Here is an 18409-nt window from a genome sequence, read left to right as displayed (position 1 = left end):
AAATCCCTCAATCACTCAATCATACGGCTTTAAAGATTCAATCAATTAGACAAGTCAAGTGTGCATTCTTTAAGCATCAAGCATCTTTTTAGTACGTAATATTAGGTTTACGGAGCCTAATCATACGCCCAACTATTTTGCAATCATCATCATAACTGAAATATAAATAATGCTTTATCCATTCCCACCAACATTTTATAATCTGACAAACCTCTCGGTTCTTCGCTATATAAACCTCACATTGTCTTCATCCTTCTTCACAAAATCACAAACATTCTCTCTCTCTCTCTCTGTATCATAATCTCAGCTTCTCCACACAGACATGGCAATTCCGTTCTCATTTCTCCTCCTCCTCCTCCTCGCTCCTTCCTTCATTTTCTGTTCCACGCTTCAAGATCCACACTTGGTAGTCGAACAAGTGCACAAGTATGATTCATAGCCATCGCTCTCTCATAATTTTCAGTTTTCTGATATTCTTCCTATTCATACCTTAAACCTCTGTTTAATAACTCTGTTTCTACTTTCTGTTGCAGGAGCATCAATGCGTCGAGAAGAAATCTGGGGTTTCTTTCTTGCGGAACTGGGAATCCCGTTGATGATTGTTGGAGGTGTGACCCCAACTGGGAGAAGAACAGAAAGCGTCTGGCGGATTGCGGCATTGGGTTCGGCAAGAACGCCATCGGAGGCAGAGACGGCAGATACTACGTCGTCACCGACCCCGGCGACCACCCCGTGAGTCCCAAGCCAGGAACCCTCAGATACGGCGTCATACAGAAGGAGCCACTGTGGATCATCTTCAAGAAAGACATGGTCATCAAGCTCAAAGAAGAACTGATCATGAACTCCTTCAAGACCATCGATGGCAGAGGAGCCAATGTTCACATCGCAGGGGGCCCTTGCATTACTATCCAGTTCGTTACCAACGTCATTATCCACGGAATCAACATTCACGACTGTAAACGAGCAGGTAACGCCTACGTACGAGATTCTCCGACACATTACGGTTGGAGAACGGTGTCGGACGGCGACGGAGTTTCCATTTTCGGAGGAAGCCACATATGGGTGGACCACTGTTCTCTGTGGAATTGCGAAGATGGACTGATCGATGCGGTTCAAGGATCGACGGCAATCACAATCTCAAACAATTACATGACTCGCCATGACAAGGTGATGCTTCTGGGTCACAGTGACAGTTACACGAAGGACAAGAACATGCAGGTCACCATAGCCTTCAACCATTTCGGCAAAGGCTTAGTCCAGAGAATGCCAAGGTAAAAACTTGAGCAAACCTTTTTCCGACAGAAATCGAGCAACGTTGTTGAATCAATTTCAATTGATTAATGAACCAAAGCTTTTGTATATAATTTGCAGATGCAGGCATGGGTACTTCCACGTGGTAAACAATGACTACACTCAGTGGGGCATGTATGCGATAGGAGGGAGTGCGAATCCAACTATATACAGTCAGGGAAACAGATTTCTTGCTTCTAATGACGGAACCTTAAAAGAGGTGACCAAGAGGGAGAATTCGCCGGAGAGTGAATGGAAGAACTGGAACTGGAGGTCGTCGGGGGATCTGATGGTAAACGGTGCGTTTTTCACGCCGTCAGGGAAGGGAGCATCTTCAAGCTATGCTAGAGCTTCAAGTCTGTCTGCAAAATCGTCGTCTTTGGTTGGATCTATAACAGCCTCGGCTGGAGCACTTAAATGCACAAAGGGCTCTCGTTGCTGAATCAAATCAGCTTTGGTTTCTCTTCAGGATTTATACTCTGCATTTTAATGCAGCAAGGGCTAAGACCAGTGAGATCCATATGATCTGATCTTTCCTTCTGTATATACTTTTTATTTTCCCTCTATGAGTATTGTTCCGTAAGACTACAACCTTAGCTTGTGGTGATGGTGGCCACAAGCATAAAGAGTTGATATGACGAACATCTTTGTGTTCAATGACAAGCCCCAAAGAAATGGGTATCTTATTTTAGTTTTTAATTGAAATGAAATATTTTCCTGTATTCTAAATATAAGACCTATTTTATAATATAAGATTTTACATTTAGAAATGGCGAAGTATGTTTTGTTAATGAATTTAATTAAGGAATTTGCATTATATATTATTCATTTCGATATATTATTCTTGCACTCTTCTTCTCGGTTTGGCCTTATCCTAAGCCATTTGCTTTCCAACATGAAATATGGAAGGGAAAAAGGCACCCCTCCGTTTCTAAGTGATAAGAGGCATTTTTTTAGTATAATTTATACTAGAAAATACATCTTGTATTTAGGACCGGTGGGAGTATTATATCATTTATAAAATGCAGAATATAATTATTTCCAGGTTTTACAAAAAAGACTTGATAATAATACACAACTTTAGACGAACATAATATCATATTTAATCCTTTAAATTTAACATTATTTTGGTTTTAGTTTCTAAATTGAAAACAAATGATTTTGGTCTTTAAAAATTCTTTTTTTAAATGAAAACTGAATATCATTACTTCAAACAAGAGAAAAACTACAAGACTACAACAAACAGGAAAAAAAACTCCGCCTCTATCACCATTCAGTCCTTGAAATTTGAAATCAATAGTTTTAATTCCTAAAATTTAACTGCATTGTGGCTCACCTATAGATTTTTATCCTTGGAACAATATTCTTTGTGCCGAAACAAGAACCAAAACCAAAACTAAGGCGCATTTCAAAGATCAAAATCACTAGTTTTAAATTTTGAGGATGAAAACCAAAGACCAAAACCACTAGTTTCAAAGTTCATAGACCAAATTCAAAATGATGTTAAATTTGAAAAACTAAAAATAATATTAACCCAAGATAAAAAAAAATTAAAATACAGTCACAGTTTAAAAACAAAGCTAAATTAAATTACTTTTAATATTAGAGGTGATTCTAGATTTTAAGAGGTAATTTGAATTATTATTGTCTCAATTGCCTCTTAATATCTAATTTATCCCTTGACTATAATTAAAGTTATAACTGATTAGTTTAGAAATTTAACTGCCTCTTATGCGTTGTTTTTTTTTTAACCAGGGTAATTACCTCTTACATAGTGTCTTTTAAACCACCGTGCCGCATTCCAGTTATATGTTAATTACTAACTTTTTAGGTCATTTCTTAATTATATACTTGATCTACAATATTACTCTAATTCGCTCAAAAAAAAATTCATAACTTTAAAATGATTGACAACCTCAATGAGATTTAATTTTTTAGTGTTTGAGGCAGACGTTGTTGTGTCTAGCAATCAAATTAATTAACTTCTTTGCAATAATGATGATACGTGATCTTAACTTGAAGTATGAAAATAAGTCAAGACCATTCGTATCAAAATCTTCACTAAACTAAACAAATTTTCAAGATTGATACAAAAATTTTCTTAGTTAATGTATAATCTCCATCCAAAATTTTAAAATTTTCACATTCAAGTAAAAACGAAAAAAAAAATACTACCTCCTCCTGTAAAAAAATATTACCTCTAGTTTTTACTGTAATAGTTATTTAATTAATTTTATTAAATTAAAAAATTACACAAATAAATAAATTATAAAATGTGACATGACATTACTAAAATATCCACGTGTTGTATTATATTATACATCAACATATAAGTTAGGTAAAGTGGTTCAGGAAAAGAAATGATAAATATGGAAAATAAAGTGAATTAATGTCTTAAATTTAAGATTAAGTCTTACCTCTCAACTATCTCTTATATTAAGGACTGCATTGAGCATTGTTTTTTATTTTATTTTATTTTTTCAAACCGACCTAGAGGGCGCATTTTTCATATTCTGAAAGTTGTTAAAATTGAGTTTTTTCTTTTGAATTAAATGTCATGGGTATGCACATACAAGAACAGGGTGTTACTATCGAGTATTAGATATAGACACCTCTCCTAATGGGATTTCGAATTTCATCACATTGCAAAGATTTAACCCATTTGGTGTTTTTCTTATAGAGATAATTAATTTGACAGTCTTTAGAATTTCATCAGATTTTGAATTAGGTCCTTTTAGTTTAGTTTAGTTTTTTATTTAATCCTTATATTTTATTCTGTTAAACCTAGAAGTCCTTGGATTAACTAGTCTATGTTTGATGCCCAGCGTGCGAAGAAATGAGAAATGAGTCGTCATTGTCAAAATAAGCATGCACATCCTGACAAATCTCAAAATTTGATGCCCAGCGTTCGAATTTCACCAACAATCCAATTGCTGAAACAATCCAACAAGCATATCTCAAACTATTGATGAGGGTGATTTTTTTCCTTAGATTTTGAATGTAGAAAATATTTCACTTAAACAGAATTGCCGGGGCGGGGGGGGGGATTAGCACTCAACAATCATTACCTTGAATTTGCTTCAAGAGTTTCTTTTCCAGAACATAAACTCTTTCAATAATTTTACCATTCTTCTTGTCCCAAAGAGATACAAGGTCGTTAAATGAAAATGTGTCAACGGGGGGTTGATGTAGAGATCCTTGCTCAAGGTTCTTGTATTATCCACACCTTTGATTACATGGGTTCCAATTTTGTCTTCCTTGTTAAAAACAGCTGTTAAGATCAAGAGATGGTTAATCAATAGTACATTGCCGGAATGTCAAACACCGGTTGAAGAAGAAGCTTTTCTTTTTCTTGGCGGCAAAGTGGTTCACACACACACACACACACACACACACAGCACATGAGCTTTTTAGCGGGGGAGAGAAAGAACACAAGTATTGATATCTGCGGAGTTGCTTCAATGCCATCTCACTTTCTAGTGTCATCATTAACTGTGTTTGGAAGATTAATTAACAGAAGGACCTACAGCTTAAACAGAATAAAATATAAGGGTTCAATAACAAGAAATAAAACTGGAGGGATCTAATTCAAAATCTAATAAAATTCTAAGGGCCGCTAAATTAGTTGTCCCTTTCTTATAAGAAAAGCAAGTAACTAATGTTTGAACAGAAGTGTTGTCTCCAGCACCACTTGAAGGAAAATGAGAAGGTACGTATTGATGAATAATTGCATGTGAATAATACAAACTGGCATTCAGTCCCTGCATTCCTCTTTTGGCCAGCTTTGTGAAACCTTATAACAACGCCACTGGTATGCAAATGCAATATATTATATTTCAAAATATTGCTTTTTTAATTTACGTACACACGCGCTACAATTTCTCCAGCGGATAGCATGGACCTCCCTTGTGCAGCTTGACGGTGGACTAATCAATAAAATTAACTAACATTTTCTTTTAAAAAAATGAAAGGAAAATATGGTCAACATAAAATTATTGATCTTTTTTTAAACAAAAAAAATTCCTCTTTTTTTCCTTGCCAAAAAAGGTTGACACAGTGTGAACCAAAATAGAACTAGAAAAGTCAGCAAGATTCCACGTCATCACATTTCAGTTCCCACTCCGCACGCAGTTGGCGGGTACCCGCCATGTGTTTTTCGTCAAACCTTTTATGTATTGCCTATCTGTTATAAGAAAAAATTCAGAAGATTCACATATAAATAGATATGATGAGCTTGCAGTGTATCAACTTAATTTCCATTTGCCTTCAAAATGTTGTAAAATTTTACTATATTGTCAAAAGCTAAAATTAAATTAAATTCTATAGGAAAACACGTTGATATTCCTATTCATTTTTTCTTAATCAACATCACCAGCCGCTGGAGCTCCGATCATTGACGGCTCCTCAAGCTTTGGGGCCTGCAGCTGAAGCTCTAGCAACCAAAAAAATTATTTTATATATGTGTTATTTTTCTTGCTCGCAATCAATTGTTGCAAGACTAAACGAGAGATTTCAATTTCACCTGTGACTCTGTGAGGCGCCGATTTGATGCAAAAATGGGAATAACATTAAACATCTGAATGTGCCGTTTTCTTCATCCTAAAAATATGAAAGGAAGGTGACTTAAAAAAAAAAAAAAAACAAAGAGACCATAATAAAATAATCTTGAGAGGTGAGGGAATGGCCTCCACATTATTGTTTTCTTGCAGTACAAACTAGTTTCAACCGCCATAACTGTACATCACCAAAATTTTCAAAACATGAAATAATTTGATATTAATTACCATTAAGATAGATTCAAATATTGTAAAGTCTGTTTAAAAAAGCTCTACCAAACATTATTTTTCTGTTCATATTAATTATCTCATCAACTTGATTTAAAAAAATAAAAAAAATGAAACAAAAATTCTTGTTAGTTTTCAAAAAGACAAATAGGTGAGGCTAACTGCCATTGAAATGGTTTTGATAAGTCAAAATTTGTCAAAATTACTTATTTATCATTTTAAAATTAACGTTTTTTTTTAAAGAGTTGAGTTTTATTCAATCTATACAATCATGAGCAAAATATATCGGGCCTAAAATCCCATTGATTATTCGTTTACTAAAATACACAAAATATATCTTCTATTATTTAATAACAAGTCTAATTTAATAGCAACTTATCTCCACTTAGCTTTTCTTCAAAAGAATTCGCCAAGGTGATCCTCTTTCCTTTGAGATATATTTTGGCTGCAGATGTGCATTTTGAGATTTTGCTTGTTTTTTAAGGCAAAAGTTTGTGGAGTAATGTAGTATTTTTCAACTTTATATTTTAGTATTTAGTCTTTTTAAATAATTACAATTTTTAAGGTCTTTTCTAATAAATATAATTTTTCTATGTTTCCATCTAATTTTCCCTTGATTTTTCATCTTGGACTACGAACACTTACTTTGTTTTCTAATCTTTAAATCATGTTTTTTTCTTAAAGAAAAAAGGTAAGAAAGCCTCAAAGGGACAAACCTTCAATGAAAAGGGAAGAACCAAAGCAATTAATCTTTTTGGTGGTTACTCCCACACAACACAAGCCCATACATCGTACAGTTATTAATGGCCGTTTTCTTCATTCTAAAACATCCCTAAAATGCTTTGACCTAAGCAACAGTCAATTAGACATGATTAGCCATACCCAACCCATACACACACCATGTGAGTTTCATTCAAGTTACCATTATTTTATTAAATCCCCCAATCACTCAATCATACAGCTTTAAAGATTCAATCAATTAGACAAGTCAAATGTGCATTCTTTAAGCATCAAACATCCTTTTAGTACGTAATATTAGGTTTACGGAGCCTAATCATACGCCCAACTATTTTGCAATCATCATCATAACTGAAATATAAATAATGCTTTATCCATTCCCACCAACATTTTATAATCTGACAAGCCTCTCGGTTCTTCACTATATAAACCTCACTTTGTCTTCATCCTTCTTCACAAAATCACAAACATTCTCTTTCTCTCTGCATCATAATCTCAGCTTCTGCACACAGATATGGCAATTCCATTCTCCTTTACATTTCTCCTCCTACTTCTGGCTCCTTCCTTCATTTTCTCTTCCCCACTGCAAGATCCAGAAGTAGTAGTCGAACAAGTACACAAGTATGTCTCGGAATCATCACACACCCACCATGTTTATTTTCTGATATTCTTCATATCAGTAACTTATAACCTCTGTTTCAATTGTTATTCCAGGAGCATCAATGCGTCGAGAAGAAACCTGGGGTTTCTTTCTTGCGGAACTGGGAATCCCGTTGATGATTGTTGGAGGTGTGACCCCAAATGGGAGAAGAACAGAAAGCGTCTGGCGGATTGCGGCATTGGGTTCGGCAAGAACGCCATCGGAGGCAGAGACGGCAGATACTACGTCGTCACCGACCCCGGCGACCACCCCGTGAGTCCCAAGCCAGGAACCCTCAGATACGGCGTTATACAGAAGGACCCACTGTGGATCATCTTCAAGAAAGACATGGTCATCAAGCTCAAAGAAGAACTGATCATGAACTCCTTCAAGACCATCGATGGCAGAGGAGCCGATGTTCACATCGCAGGGGGTCCTTGCATCACTATCCAGTTCGTTACCAACGTCATTATCCACGGAATCAACATTCACGACTGTAAACGAGGAGGTAAAGCGTACGTACGAGATTCTCCTACACATTACGGGTGGAGAACGGTGTCGGACGGCGACGGAGTCTCCATTTTCGGAGGAAGCCACATCTGGGTGGACCACTGTTCTCTGTGGAATTGCGAAGATGGACTGATTGATGCGGTTCAAGGATCGACGGCGATCACAATCTCAAACAATTACATGACTCGCCATGACAAGGTGATGCTTCTGGGTCACAGTGACAGTTACACGCAGGACAAGAACATGCAGGTCACCATAGCCTTCAACCATTTCGGCAAAGGCTTGGTCCAGAGAATGCCAAGGTAACCACTTGAGCAAACCTTTTTCCTACAGAAATCGAACAACGTTGTTGAATCAATTTCAATTGATTAATGAACCCAAGTTTCTGTGTATCATTTGCAGATGCAGACATGGCTACTTCCACGTGGTAAACAATGACTACACTCAGTGGGGCATGTATGCGATAGGAGGGAGTGCGAATCCAACTATATACAGTCAAGGAAACAGATTTCTCGCTTCTAATGACGGAAACTTAAAAGAGGTGACCAAGAGGGAGAATTCGCCGGAGAGTGAATGGAAGAACTGGAACTGGAGGTCGTCGGGGGATTTGATGGTAAACGGTGCATTTTTCACGCCGTCAGGGAAGGGAGCATCTTCAAGCTATGCTCGAGCTTCAAGTCTGTCTGCAAAATCGTCTTCTTTGGTTAGATCTATAACAGCATCGGCTGGAGCACTTAAATGCACAAAGGGCTCTCGTTGCTGAATCAAATCAGCTTTGGTTTCTCTTTAGGATTTATGCTCTGCATTTTAATGCAGCAAGGGCCAAGACCAATGAGATCTATATGATCTGATCTTTCTTCTGTATATACTTTTTATTTACCCTTTTTAAGTATTGTCTTTTATGACTACAACCTTAGCTTGTGACGATTGTGGTTACGCAAGCATAAGAGTTGATGATGTACATCTTTTATGTTCAATGACAAGTCCAAAAGAAATAGGTATCTCATTTTAATCTTTTATTGAAATGAAATATTCCCTCTTATCACTTATTTTATAGTATAAATTACGTGATAAAATGAATTTTACATATAGGACCGAAGGATTATGTTTTATTAACGAATTTAATTAATTAAGGGATTTGCATTATATATTCTTTTGAGCGCCTTGCTATAACGATTAACAAATGAGTGGCATATCATTCATTTCAATATATTACTGTTGCACTCTTCTTCTCGCTTTGGCCTTATCCTGAGCCATTTGTTTTCCAACATGAAATATGAAAGGGAAGAAGGTACTCCTCCATTCCTAAATATAAGAAGCACTTTATAATACAATATACACTAGAAAATGTGTCATATATTTAAGACAAGTGAGAATATTATATCATTAATAATTAAATTTAATAAAATGATGAAACTAAACTGCTTTCTTTTACCCAAAAAAAAAAGGTGAGTTGGATACTGAGGGTTTATCATGGTCAAAGTATACTTCCATGCTCATAAAACACTCACAGAGGTATTTGTCGGTCGCCTACTAATAAGTTTTTCAGCAGATTCGAACTCATTATCTTACGAGTTTATCCTTTACATGTTGGCTTGATTAAACTAAACTTAAATGGCCAACCAAACGTCCATTTTGGTAGACCCATGTCCAAAGTCTAGGGAGTACACAAGGCCGAATCAGCAGGCGGCAACTGCCCAACTCCCACGTTGCACAAGGCTCCTTGCATGCGTGTGTATCAGTATGCAAAGTCAATGGTGGACATAAGCATCATTCAGAATTCCATGGCCACAGCTCTGCCCGTCTCCATTCTTAGTAGTGATTTTGCTAGTTACTCTTCTAGTACTATTTAACTGAGAAGTTTTTTTTATATTGTTTACAAGGCAGAGAGAAAAATTTCTAATATATATAGATGTATAATTTTAATCTTCATTTATTATTACGTTAACTTTGTTTTTATGAGATATAATATATACATTAAATAGAGAGAGTTAGAAAATCATTAAATTTTAAAGAGAAGTTATTAAAGTTTAAGGTTTTTCGTGCCTATATGAAATACTCTTCCGGTCTTTAATATAGTATCTAATTAGGGAATTAATGTTAGTCTTATACGTAAGACCTATGTCACAAGTTTATCAATTTTTTTTTCAAATTAACCCTATTGATATTTTTCAAAAAATAATCACGTAGGAGAGGAAGGAAGAGAAGGATTAAGAAAGATACTTAGGGTATTTTATTAAAAAAAATGTTATATTAGCTAATACAACTAACATTCTTAATATACTTAAATTAGTTAATTATGTTTTACATTAAATATAAAAAGAGCATGTTGGAAGTCAGTTGTAAATAGGACCAGAAGAACATTAACTTCCTTCTGTCCTATTTATAGGTCATTTGGAACTATATTTCACAAAATTCAAGAGACTAGGTTAGTTAAAGTTTAGTTTATATTCTTAAATTATTTCACTTGTTCAACAATTGGCACACACACCACTATCTGTGACATGCTCAAGTGTTAAACCTACTTATTCGCAACACGTCGGACTAAGTAATAAGCTAATAAGCAGAATATAATTATTTTCACTTTTTACAAAAAGGACTCGATAATAACACACAACTTTAAACAAACATAATATCATACACAATCCTTTAAATTTAATATTATTTTGGGTTTAGTTTCTGAAATTTAAAAACAAGTGGTTTTAGTCCTTGAAACTTTTTAAATGAAAACTGAATACGGTTACTTCAAAGAGGAGGAAAACTATAAGACTACAACAAACAGGAAAAAACTTCCTTTATAACCATCTGGTCTTTGAAATTTGAAACAAATGGTTTTAATCCCTAAAATTTGACTGCATTTTGGTTGGCATATAAATTTTTATCCTTGGAACAATGTTTTTGGTCCTGAAACAAGGATCAAAACTAAAACCAGATCACATTTCGGGGATCAAAATCACTGGTTTCAAATTTTGGGAACCAAAATCAAAGACCAACATTACTAGTTTCAAATTTTATGGACCAAACCCAAAATGATGTTAAATATCAAGGGCTAAAAATAATATTAACCCAAAATTAAAAAAACAATTAAAATACAATCACAGTGAAAAAACAAAGCTAAATTAAGTTACGTTTAATATTAGAGGTGATTCTAGATTTTAAGAGGTAATTTGAATTATTATTGTCTCAATTGCCTCTTAATATCTAATTTATCCCTTGATCATAATTAAAGTTATAATTGCTAGTTTAGAACTTTAATTACCTCTTATATTTTGTTTTGACCAGGGTAATTACCTCTTACATAGTGTCTTTTAAACCACTATACCGCATTCCAGTTATACGTTAACTACTAACTTTTTAGGTGATTTCTTAATTAGATACTTGATCTACAATATCACTCTAATTCGCTGAAAAATAAAAATTCAAAACTTTAAAATGATTGACGTCCTCAATGAGATTTAATTTTTTTGGTGTTTCAACAGAGGTTGTTGTGTCTAGCAATCAAATTAATTAACTTCTTTGCAATAATGATGATTTGTACCACACGTGATCTTAACTTGAAGTATGAAAATAAGTCAAGACCATTAATATCAAAACTTCGCTAAAGTAAACAAATTTTTAAGATTGATACAAAACTTTTCTTGGTTAATATATAATCTCCATCCAAAATTTTAAAATTTTCATGTTCAAGTAAAAAAAAAAAAAAACTACCTCCTTCTATAGAAAAAATATTACCTCTAGTTTTTAGTATAATTATTATTTAATTAATTTGAGTAGATTAAAAAAATTAGACAAATAAATAAATTATAACAATGTGATATGATATTTCCAAAATACCCATTTTGTAGTATTATATTATATATCAACATATAAGTTAGCCAAATTGGTTCAGGAAAAAATGATAAATATGAAAAATAAAGTAGATTAAGGTATTAAATTTCGCATTAAGTCTAACCGCTTAACTATCTCTTATATTAAGGATTGGAATGGGTATTATTTTTTTAATTTTATTTCATTTTTCGGACCAACCTAGAGGGAGAATTTTTCTTATTCTAAAAATTGTTAAGATAGAGTTTTTTTTTTGTGTGAATAAAACATCATGAGTATGCACATACAAGAGTATGGTGTTACTGCACCTTTCCTAATAAAAATTTGAAGATTGTTACATTGTAAGAATTTAACTCATTCCACTAGACCTAATCCCACATACTAAGTAAAGATAGTAGGTGTGTTTCTTATAAGAAAAACAAGAAAATAATGTTTGAATAATAGAAGTGTTGTCTCGAGCACCACTTGAAGGAAAATGAGAAGTTATTGAATAATTGCATGCGAATAATACTCCAAATTGGCATTTAGTCCCCACGTTCCTCTTTGGCTAGCTTTGTGAAACCTTATTCATCAATAACACCACTCGTATGCAATGCAATATATTATAGGGAAAATGACCACAAAATACCATATGAATTTAAAAAAGACAAAGAAGGCATCCAAATAAGTAAAATAACAAAGAATGCATCAGGAACCAATCTAGAATTTTGATTTTTGGCCTAAAGACCGAATTGCCCTGGTGAGTGAGGTAAAAAGAAGCTAAAAGTGAGAAGAAAATAAACAGAGCAAGATGTTGAGGAATATGTGAAGAAGGAAAGAGGAATGCCGGAGCAACACGTTTAAGCTGAAAAGAGGTAAGTTTAAGTCGCTAGTCTTTGGAAATGGTATTATCTTACTTCTCTGTGTCACCATTTTGTTGAGATTGCTGATTTAGTAGATTTTGGTTGTGGGCAAAAGGGTTTGAGTAAGAGAGAAAGTAAACATGTCGCATTACGTGATGGTGGGGTTTGGGTTGTTCATTTTTGTGGCTGCTTTATGGCGCAATAGTGGGGACGGGTGTGTTGGAGATGAGGGTTTATATTTAGTATTTTGAATGACGTAGTGGAAATAAAAAAAGGTGGCAAGCAATTATGTACGCGTGAAGTTTGCATCCACGTGGTGAGTGTTGTTAAAATCAATAATAGAGTTGTGAAACCCTATAATAAAGTTGCGAATAGAAGAAAAGTTTGTGTGTGTGTTTTGGGTGTCACATCTTAATTTCTAGGTCTAGAATCTTGAAAATAGCCTAAAGAAGGTAGGCTACTAAGCCTTTTTTGAACAGAAGTCCTAAAGATGAGAAAGGAAATCAAAGCAGTTTCAGGCACTAAACTGCAAAGTGAAAGTTTTCAGGGGCTGAGGTATAATCAAAGTTGGAGGCTTCAGTAAAATCTCAGAGGCCCATAAAGAAAAAAGAAACTAGAAACAGGCCAAGGGGTAAAACCTCAAAGAGATAGTTGTATGAAGTTAAGTCCAAGTAGGGACTAAACTGTAAATTTAGAAAGTTACAACCAACAGGGGTAAAAATGAAAAGTATACAGAAAATTCTAAAAAATGGGAAATAATATTCCAAGACTCTTTTGTGAAGAGAAATGACAAAAATACCCCTGAGGCAGCTTAAAGGGAATTTATAAGGTTATGGCAGGTAAAAAGTACACCATTTGAGGTAATTAATTAAAACAGCAAGAGACCTCAAAAATATATTGAAAAATGAGTTTAAATGGTTGAAAGGTTGTACTAATTTATAAAATTAGTCCTGCAACCAAAAGGTCATTGGAATGGCTTTAATAAATTAAAAAGCCGATTATGCCGATAAAAGGGTATTTTAGTAAATGATTTTTATACAAGGCTTAAAGGAAATGTTATGGCCTAAGAAAATTTATAGATATTCTCTAGAATTAAAGGGAATTTATGGAGTAGACAAAAAAAATTTCTGAGCTCCAAAAGGCCATCAAGAAAGCCGGAGAAATGTGGGCCAAGTAAATTATGAGGAAACTTAATGATTAAGTTTTAATCCAATGGCTAGGATTCAATCTCCCTTCTCTAGGAGAAGTTCTCCTCCACCAAGTTTGTAACATTTGGCACCTTCTAGAAGGATGATATAAGGATGATGCAAGAAGATGATGCAATGATGATGCAAAAGTCCACTTGAACTTCTAACATTGTTGATCTTGTTTAAGCGAATGCACCTATGCAGCTTGGCAAGTGTCAAGTATTCCATGTCCTCAAGCCTGTGTAGCTATTAAGGCTATCAATTGCAATGTGTATGAATTTGTTGACGAATGCGACAAGATTACATCACAGCAAAAGATTTATGGGAGGATTATGATTCTAGTGGTGACAGTAGACATGTCAAATCCTAACAACTATTGGGTGGAAAATATAGCAAGTCAAGTGTTCTTGGCACCACTTTTGACTAGTCAACCACCAGAAAAGCATAAAATAAAAAGATGAGTCACAGTTCTAAAACAGGAAGATCTACCATTCTAGCACATGTCAACAAGTTGGACACATAAGAAGAACATACAAGAATCCAAACCTGAGTTGAAGTTAGATGCCAATAGATATAGTCATTTTTGGTGTAAATGGAATGACTTTTGAACCCTTCTTAACATTTTTGGTAGATGGGTTAGTAGATAGATTATCCCATTTGTATATGATGTTTAACGAATAGGGTATGTTTTGTGGGTTGAATGACAAGAAAACATTAAATGCTGATTTAATTTTAATATAAACTTGTTATTTCAACATATGTAAAGTAGCTGCTATCACAGGCCTGCTGGTTTTTGGTAAATATTGTTACGTGAATGGTACATTTCATTACAAATGTAGTTAGTATAAAAGTTAATGGTTCAATGTTTATTATGATGTACTTCAGGTGCAATCATTTGAATATATATAATATATCTGCTGTTATATGGCTACTGGTTTTTAGCAAATATTGTTTTATGAATGGTGCATTCCATTACACAAAGTAGTAACTCTCACTTTGAAAGTTGTAAAAACCACTGTGTTTTGTAAAATTCAATGTGCAATTGTATTGTTTTTAACAGAAAAGTTGCCCAGTCCCTCTGAAAAGGTTGCAAAACCCATTGAAGAAGTAGTAACATTCACTATGAAAGTTGTAAAAACTACTATGTATTTTGTCAAATTCAGCATGGAATTGTATTGCTTTTAATAGAAAAGTTGCCCAGCCCCTCAGAAAAGGTTGCAAAACCAATTGAAGAAGTAGTAACACTCACTGTGTAAGTTGTAAAAACCACTATGTATTTTGTAAAATTTAGCATGGAATTGTATTGTTTTTAAAAGTTGCCCAGCCCCTCAAAAAAGGTTGCAAAACCCATTGACTAACTAGTAACACTCACCATGAAAGTTGTAAATCTCACTATGTGTTTTGTCAAGTTTAGCATGGAATTGCATTGTTTTTAACAAAAAAGTTGCCCAGCTCCTCACAAAAGGTTGCAAAACCCATTGAAAAAGTAGTAATACTCACTGTGAAAGTTGTTATTCCCACTATGTGTTTTGTAAAATTTAGTATCGAATTGTTTTGTTTTTGACAGAAAAGCTGCCTACCCCCTCAGAAAATGTTGCAAATCAGGTAGCTGTACATTCTCTGAAAACAGTAAATCCCCTTACATACATAACTATAAGTTAAACATCATTAAACTTAAACAGTATAATTTACTACTGTGACACACGTTGCTTTTTCCTTGCTGCAGGTTGTGGAGATGACATCAATGTCAATGCTTCTTCACGCCTTGAATTGAGCTCATGATTAACAATCCACCAAATTAGGTTTCGTCAAAAATCAGCAACATGTTCTTCATTATAGTCAAGCATCACACCGGGCTCCCATTTGCTCAATCATATTAAAACATGAATGCCACAGTTTTGCCTGCACATGCAACAATGTCTATGAGTCAAACACAAAGTACCATTCATACATTATTATATCAACAACCTAAACCACTTACAAATTGTTTTGTTGAGGAACAGGGGCCCAAATAATGTCACTCATTTTTTTCTTCCCAATGGTATTGGACTTTACTATATCAATCATTTCATAAAATCAATTCCTTTGCACAACACATACTTGCATTTGTAAATAAATTGGTAAACAAACAGCATCTTACGTAAGAAGAGTAACAATATCCTTACACATTCGGTGACCACAGTCATCATATCACCTTCAGCTGCACCTTTCTTCTTACTCTTCTTCTCAGCAAAACGTGGCTTCATTGAATCTAGCACATAGAAATTCATTATCTTAGGCTCAAGCACAAGACAAAACCAGTGAGTCCTAACAAGTGTAGGTCCAAAAATCAAGTCATAGTCTCCTATATCATAACCGACATATTCAGGTGAAAATTGCTTTTGTCGTTTTGTAGCATCTCACCAAGATGGGTTCACAGCCATTATTGTCTACAACATTGACATATTAGTCATGTACCAGCAATAGTTTTGTAAACATCTTATAAACCTTACCATAAAGTCAGCATCAAATATGTGCCGCTTCACTTCTCCTTTGCTCTTCATACCAGCCATTAAAGTCTTGCACACAACTGACATGAGCTGTATGCAAGTAAATTTTAGTTTTTTCCAAAGGTATACATGAGCATCAAATATAAAAGTTATACTACTCAGCCCAAGACCACAATACTAGTTTACCCGATTACCTATTTTCTCAATTCCTCCAAGTGTCCTTAACTGATCTCGAGTGATATCCTTATCAAATATTTTAACTAAAGGCCTAAAAATGTGTTCCCAGTATCATTATGTGTGTAGTTAATTAGTAAACGAACTATAAGTAATATCATTCACAGTTATGCGAATAGTAACTTACCTGTCACCATCCTGACTTGAACACATACGGGATATCATGTTAAAAAACTTGTCCTTTTCCTTCAAATTCCTCTTTTTCCTCTTAATAGGCCTTGTCAAAATCCATGGAGAATTTATGGTCGACTTTATCTCCCTCTGTGATCTCCTGGGTTGTACAGCCTTGTCCATGGGGGAAACTTTAGGGGAATCCATATTTCCTACTTGTATTCCTTCTTCCTCAACATTAATCATGTGGCCTCGTCCAAGTCATCTCCATGATGATGTAGGTGACCTGAGTCTTGTCTATCATCATCACCTTCCTCATTATCATCATCACCATCATCAACTTCATTTTCTCCCTTATATTCATCTCCAACTTCACTAGTGCCCTCATCTCTCATAGTACAATTTTCCTTGTCATCTGTGTAACATCCTAAGTCTTATCGGGTTTTAATAGCCTCTTTTGGGTTGATTTTGAGGATAGATTAGCAATTTAATCTTGATCTTGGTGTTTGGGTTGAATTTGAGGTTTGTTGGAGGAATAGGTGAACGTACCCCTCTCAGGGAGAAATAGGAATCAAGGGCAGAATCAGAGGGCGAATGCTCAGAGGGGCTTTATGCAGAGGCACCAGAATCCAAACAATCAGACTGGTGGGGGACAGGGCTCCCGTCGAGATTCATCAGTGACCACCCCGAGTGTTACTGGACCGTGCCCTAGATGCGGGGGTAGGCATGCGGGGCAATGTTGGGAGTGCTTTCGATGCCACCGGTGGGGACATATTGCCAGAAACTGTCCAGAGAGTTAGTCGACACCTCCAGCTAGTCGTTCTACTGTTCCAGGGCGAGTCTATGCGATGACAAATGAGGAGGCTTCTGCATCTCCGAACTTGATTCAAGGTAACATTATACTTGAGGGACATGTTATTTCTGCTTTGTTTGACTCGGGTGCTACGCACTCCTTTATTTCTGTGGACTATGCTCAGAAGTTGAGCATGCCTGTGGTTGAGCTACCTTATGACTTAAGAGTGTCTACTCCTGCTGGAGTCACTGTTGTAACTGGAAGAGCGTGTCTAGAGCTTACACTTCAGTTTGAGAGTCGAGATTCTACAATAGATTTGTTCTATCTACCTTTGAAAGGTATCGACGTGATTATTGGCATGAACTGGTTGATGGCCAATGGAGCAATCCTTGATTGTAAAAGGAGGTTGGTGACAATCCCGGTAGGTGCCTTATGTGTTGAAATGTCAAGTGGTCCGGTTTTGTTGTCAGCTGCTCAAGTAGAGAAGGCGGTGAGGAAAGGGTGCCAGGCCTTCATTGTCTTCTTTTCAATTAGTGAGGATGAGGCAGGAGGAATTGAACAGATAGATGTGGTGAGGGACTACCCCGAAGTGTTTTCGGATGAGGTTGCAGGACTACCTCCAGAGCGAGAAGTGGAGTTCTCCATAGAGTTGGTTCCGGGAACCACCCCAATCTCCAAGGCTCCCTATAGAATGTCTCCTTCAGAATTGGTTGAGTTGAAAAAGCAGCTAGAAGAATTGCTAGAAAAGGGACTTATCCGACCAAGTGTGTCACCGTGGGGATCGCCGGTTTTGTTTGTGAGGAAGAAAGATGGTAGCTTGAGGTTGTGTATCGACTACCGACAACTAAACAAGGTCACAATCAAGAACAAGTACCCGTTGCCTAGAATTGATGACCTATTGGACCAATTAGTCGGAGCATCAGTTTTCTCTAAGATTGATCTAAGATCAGGATACCATCAGTTGAG

General features: G+C 35.5%; 2 protein-coding genes across 2 annotated transcripts; both read left to right on the top strand.

Moving 5' to 3' along the window:
- The first annotated feature begins 313 nt into the window (after positions 1-313).
- Positions 314-1732, top strand: LOC114751886 (probable pectate lyase 5). Its single transcript, XM_028940575.1, has 3 exons — positions 314-426; positions 534-1271; positions 1372-1732. The coding sequence occupies exons 1-3, from the start codon at positions 323-325 to the stop codon at positions 1730-1732; spliced, it is 1203 nt and encodes a 400-aa protein (XP_028796408.1). The 5' UTR covers positions 314-322.
- A 5585-nt stretch (positions 1733-7317) lies between these two features.
- On the top strand, positions 7318-8725 carry LOC114751885 (probable pectate lyase 5). The gene is made up of 3 exons (XM_028940573.1): positions 7318-7433; positions 7527-8264; positions 8365-8725. The coding sequence occupies exons 1-3, from the start codon at positions 7327-7329 to the stop codon at positions 8723-8725; spliced, it is 1206 nt and encodes a 401-aa protein (XP_028796406.1). The 5' UTR covers positions 7318-7326.
- Positions 8726-18409: the final 9684 nt, after the last annotated feature.

Source organism: Neltuma alba, unplaced genomic scaffold (assembly GCF_004799145.2).
Source record: "Neltuma alba isolate B1F8T4 unplaced genomic scaffold, ASM479914v2 tig00007147_pilon, whole genome shotgun sequence".
NCBI lineage: Eukaryota > Viridiplantae > Streptophyta > Magnoliopsida > Fabales > Fabaceae > Neltuma > Neltuma alba.
Note: the sequence above shows the minus strand (reverse complement) of the source record. Positions and strands in the feature narration are given on the sequence as shown.

Coding starts and splice junctions, on each gene's coding strand:
- LOC114751885 (XM_028940573.1), top strand. CDS start 7,327: ATGGCAATTCCATTCTCCTTTACATTTCTCCTCCTACTTCTGGCTCCT. Junction 7,434..7,526: donor GTAGTCGAACAAGTACACAA/GTATGTCTCGGA, acceptor TTGTTATTCCAG/GAGCATCAATGCGTCGAGAA. Junction 8,265..8,364: donor TTGGTCCAGAGAATGCCAAG/GTAACCACTTGA, acceptor TATCATTTGCAG/ATGCAGACATGGCTACTTCC.
- LOC114751886 (XM_028940575.1), top strand. CDS start 323: ATGGCAATTCCGTTCTCATTTCTCCTCCTCCTCCTCCTCGCTCCTTCC. Junction 427..533: donor GTAGTCGAACAAGTGCACAA/GTATGATTCATA, acceptor TTTCTGTTGCAG/GAGCATCAATGCGTCGAGAA. Junction 1,272..1,371: donor TTAGTCCAGAGAATGCCAAG/GTAAAAACTTGA, acceptor TATAATTTGCAG/ATGCAGGCATGGGTACTTCC.